General features: G+C 48.3%; 1 protein-coding gene across 1 annotated transcript in view; it reads left to right on the forward strand.

Moving 5' to 3' along the window:
- The window catches only part of ciao2a (cytosolic iron-sulfur assembly component 2A), a 41,253-nt gene that overhangs the window by 4,810 nt on the left and 31,528 nt on the right, over positions 1-4,915 (forward strand). Inside the window, exon 2 of the mRNA XM_036130854.1 lies at positions 2,372-2,536. Within this exon, the coding sequence (XP_035986747.1) occupies positions 2,372-2,536 (165 nt within the window). The remainder of the gene's footprint in view (positions 1-2,371; positions 2,537-4,915) is intronic.

A 4,915-nucleotide genomic window follows, 5' to 3' on the forward strand; every position in this document is an offset into this window, starting at 1 on the left:
ATAAATATAAAATATTATCATGTCTCTCCTCTGTCTGTCTCTCTCTCTCTCCTTCTGTATCGTTCTCTCCTGTCTCTATCTCTGTCCTCTCTCTCTCTTTCTCTCTCTCTCTCTTCTGTCTCTCTTCTCTCTACCTCTTCTCTCTCTCTCTGTTCTCTTCTGTCTCTCTCTGTCTCTCTCTCTCTGTCTCTATGTCTCTGTCTCTCTCTGTCTCTCTCTCTCCTCCTCTGTCTCTGTCTATCTCTGTCTCTCTCTCTCTCTCTCTCTCTGTCTCTGTCTCTCTCTGTCTCTCCTCTCTCTCTCTCTGTCTCTTCTCTCTCTGTCTCTCTCTGTCTTCTCTCTCTCTCTCTCCTCCTCTCTCTCTCTCTTCTCTCTCTGGTCTCTCTCTCTCTCTCTCTCTGTTCTCTCTGTCTATCTCTCTCTCTCTCTCTCTCTCCTCTCTCTGTCTCTCTGTCTCTCTCTCTCTCTCTCTCTCTCTCTGTCTCTCTCTCTGTCTTCTCTGTCTCTCTCGCTCTGTCTCTCTCTCTCTCTGTCTCTCTCTCCTCTCTCTCTCTCTTCTGTCTCTCTCTCTCTCTCTCTCTCTGTCTCTCTGTCTGGTCGTCTCTCTCTCTCTGTCTCTCGTCTCTGTTCTCTCTCTCTCTCTCCTCTCTGTCCTCTCTCTCTCTCTCTGTCCTCTCTCTCTCTCTCTGTCCTCTCTCTCTCTCTCTCTCTCCTCTCTCTCTCCTTCTCTCTCTCTCTCTCTCTCTCTCTCTCTGTCCTTCTCTCCTCTCTCCTCTCTCTCTCTCTTCTCTCTCTCTCTCTCCTCTCTCTCTCTCTGTCCTCTCTCTCTCTTCTCTCTCTCTCTCTCTCTCTCTCTCTCTCTCTTCTCTCTCTCTCTCTCTCTCTCTCTGTCCTATCTCTCTCTCTCTCTCTCTCTCTCTCTCTCTCTGTCCTCCCTCTCTCTCTCTCTGTCCTCTCATCTCTCCTCTCTCTCTCCTCTCTTCCCTCTCTCTCTCTCTCCTCTCCTGTCTCTCTCTCTCTCTCTGTCTCTCTCTCTCTCTCTTGTCTCTCTCTCTCTCTCTCTGTCTCTCTCTCTCTCTCTCTGTCTCTCTGTCTCTCTCTTGTCTCTCTCTCTCTCTCTCTCTCTCTCTCTGTGTCTCTCTCTCTCTCTTCGCTCTCTCTCTCTGTCTCTCTCTCTCTCTCTCTCTCTCTCTCTCTCTCTCTCTCTCCTCTCTCTCTGTCTCTCTGTCTCTGTCTGTCTCTCTCTCTCTCTCTGTCCTCTTTTCTCTCATCTCGGTCCTCTCTCTCTCTCTCTCTCTCTCTCTCTCTCCTCTTCGTCTGTCCTCTCTCTGTCTGTGTCCACCTCTCTCTCTCTGTCTGTCCTCTCTCTCTCCTGTCTGTCCTCTCTCTCTCTGTCCTCTCTCTCTCTCTGTCTGTCCTCTCTCTCTCTCTCTCTCTCTCTCTCTGTCTGTCTGTCTCTCTCTCTGTGTCTCTGTCTCTCTCTCTGTGTCTCTGTCTCTCTATCTAGGGGACGAGCAAGAAAAATGGTTCTGAGCTAAAAATAACCCTTAAAAGTGCGCACCTAAATTATATGTAACGTAATTTTGCGCACCTGAATTCAAGTGCAAGGAACCACGCCCACCGCTGTTTCTGTGTCGTTAAAAACAAGAGCATGAAATACAGCTTCTGGCTCTACTATTGATTTCAATTGGGACATTTTGGTACGAGTGGAAGGACATTAAAGGTAGTGATTCACGTTTTGAAGGCTGACCGCTGATAAAAGCACCTAGCTCTGTCTTCTGTAACCCCCAGTCGGTCGAGGCAAGTGACCGTTCATAATGAGCCCGGTTCTGCTGGAGGTTTTTCCTACCCGCTAATGGGTGGTTTTTCTTTCCACTATCGCTTCATGCTTGCTCAGTATGAGGGATTGCTGCAAAGCCATGGACAATGCAGACGACTCTCCCTGTAGCTCTACGCTTCTCCAGGAGTGAATGATGCTTGTCGGGACTTTGAAGCAATCAACTGGTTCCCTTATATAGGACATGTTTGACCAATCTGTATAATATGATTGATTTTGACTTTGTAAAGTGCCTCGAGATGACATGTTTCATGAATTGGCGCTATATACATAAAATTGAATTGAATAACTCTGATCGCTCTTCCATTTCCTCTATTAACATGAACTGCAGCAGGAATAATTACTGATCGCCACGAGCTGTGAAAGAAGCTTAAACGGCTCAGCAGAAGGCGGGGTTTAGACAGAAATCTCTGACAGTTGTGAGCGGATCATCCGCATCTCAGATGGGATTTTTATGCAGCATGTGCTGCGTGTGAGCGTGTGAAATCACTGAAATGCGTGTCACATGGCCAACTTCTTTCTTGCTCCCATCAGATGTGATTCGATCTATCCGGGACCCAGAGAAGCCGAATACCCTGGAGGAGCTGGACGTTGTGACAGAGGAATGTGTGGAACTTAAGGAGCTCAGCGAAGATGAGTACCTCATCATAATCAAGTTCTCTCCAACCGTACCTCACTGCTCCTTGGCTACTCTAATTGGTGAGTTAATCTGCTGATAACAGGAATCTCATCTAAAGCCACCTAAGCGACTACAGTGGATGGATCTAACCCAGGGGTAAACCTTTTGACTTGTGGGCCATAATGGGTTCCTTAATTTGACAGAGGGGCTAGGCTAGGAGCAGATGTATGAGGTGTTTGTGTAAACTACTTAAAATTACATGAAAAAGCCTTTAAATTACATGAAAAGGGTTTTGCCTTTAATAGCAAGAGTATGCAAGGCTTATTGTTCAAATTATTTTCCAAATGTGGGTTTATTTTCCTATCCATTCATTCTCTTTGCTTATCCGGGGTCAGGTCGTGGGGGTAGCAGCTTCAGTAGGGAGGCCCAGATGTCCCTCTCCCCAGTCACTTGGGCTAGCTCCCAAGGTGTTCCCAGGCTAGCCGAAAAATATAGTCTCTCCAGCGTGTCCTGGGTCTCCTTCTCGGTCTCCTCCCGGTGGGACGTGCCCGGAACACCTCACCAGAGAGACGTCCAGGAGGCATCCTAACGAGATGCCCTAGCCACCTCAACTGGCTCCTCTCAATGTGGAGGAGCAGTGGCTCTACTCTGAGTCCTCCCCGGATGACTGAGCTCCTGACCCCATCACTAAGGCAGAGCCCAGACACACCATGGAGAAAACTCATTTTGGCCTCTTGTATCCGGGATCTCATTCTTTCGGTCATGACCCAAAGCTCATGACCATAGATGAGGGTAAAATGGTAAATGGACTGAACTTATAGATCACTTTTCCAGTCATGCTGAGCACCCAAAGCGCTCTACACTATAGCCACATTCACCCAGTTGCTCTCACTAACGCGCACACCCCATACACCGAGACGCAGCTCGGTAGGCAACTTGGTTCCTTGCCCAGGGGCACATCGACATGTGGCAAGGGGAAGCTGGAATTGAACCCACAACCTTCTGATTGCAAGACAACTACTCAACCCATCAAGCCACAGTCGCCCACTCTGGGAACATAGGAACATAGATTGACTGGTAAATCGAGAGCTTTGCTTTTTGGCTCAGCTCTCTCTTCACCACAACGGGCCGGTACAGCGCACGCTTCACAGCAGACGCAGCACCAATCTACCTGTCAATCTCCCGGTCCATGTTCCCGTCATTCGTAAACAAGACCCCAAGATACTTAAACTCCTCCACTTGGGGCAGCTCTTCCACCCCAACCCGGAGAAGGCACTGTACCCTTTTCTGGCTCAAGATCATGGTCTCGGATTTGGAGGCACTGATCCTCATCCCGGCCGCTTCACACTCTGCTGCGAACCGCTCCAGCGAGAGCTTTAGATCGCGTCCTGATTAAACCAATTGAACCACCTCATCTGCGAATAGCAGAGACACGATCCTAAGGTCACCAAAACTGATCCCCTCAACACCTTGGCTGCGCCTAGAAATTATGTCCATAAAAGCTTTGAACAGAATAGGTGACAAAGGGCAACCTTGGTGGAGTCCAACTCTCAACGGAAACAAGTCTGCCAGCAATGCGGACCAGACTCTGACACCGGTCATACAGAGACCTAACAGCCCTTATTGAAGGACCCGGTACTCCATACTCCCGGAGTAACCCCCACAGGACCCCCAGTGAGACACGGTCGAATGCCTTCTCCAGATCCACAAAACACATGTAGACTGGTTGGGCAAACTCCCATGCACCTTCGGGGATCCTGCTGAGGGTGTAGAGCTCATCCAATATTCCACAGCCAGAACGAAAACCACACTGCTCTTCCTGAATCCGAGATTCAACTCTCTGACGGACCCTCCTTTCCAGAACCCCAGAATAGACCTTACCAGGGAGGCTTAAGAGTGTGATTCCTCTGTAGCTGGAACACACCCTCCGGTCCCCCTTTTTAAATCGGGGGACCACCACCACCCTAGTCTGCCAGTCCAGGGGAACTGCAGTCGTGTTAACCAACATTGCCCCACAACATCCAGGGCCTTAAGGTACTCAGGGCGAATCTCATCCACCCCCGGGGCCTTGCCACCAAGGAGCTTTTTAACCACCTTGGTGACCTCAGCACCAGAGATGGGAGAACCCGACCCAGAGTCCCCAGGCCCTGCTTCAATGGAAGATGCGTTAGTGGGATTAAGGAGGTCTTCGAAGTATCAAGATAAGAGAGTCTTTATTGATCTCACAATGGAGAAATTCACTCGTCACATCGGCTCATACAAGAAGGTGCAGAGTAGGGAAGGTGCATTCAGTTATATACAGTGAATCTTAATATATACAATGGATCAAAAAGAAAACCAAAAAATACAAAAAAGGAAATAGGAATGGGCATATGATGTCTCATTTACATTCTTAGTGGTCTATATATATATATATATATATATATATATATATATATATATATACATGTATGTATATA

This window comes from Fundulus heteroclitus, unplaced genomic scaffold (assembly GCF_011125445.2).
Source record: "Fundulus heteroclitus isolate FHET01 unplaced genomic scaffold, MU-UCD_Fhet_4.1 scaffold_39, whole genome shotgun sequence".
In the NCBI taxonomy this organism is placed as follows: Eukaryota; Metazoa; Chordata; class Actinopteri; order Cyprinodontiformes; family Fundulidae; genus Fundulus; species Fundulus heteroclitus.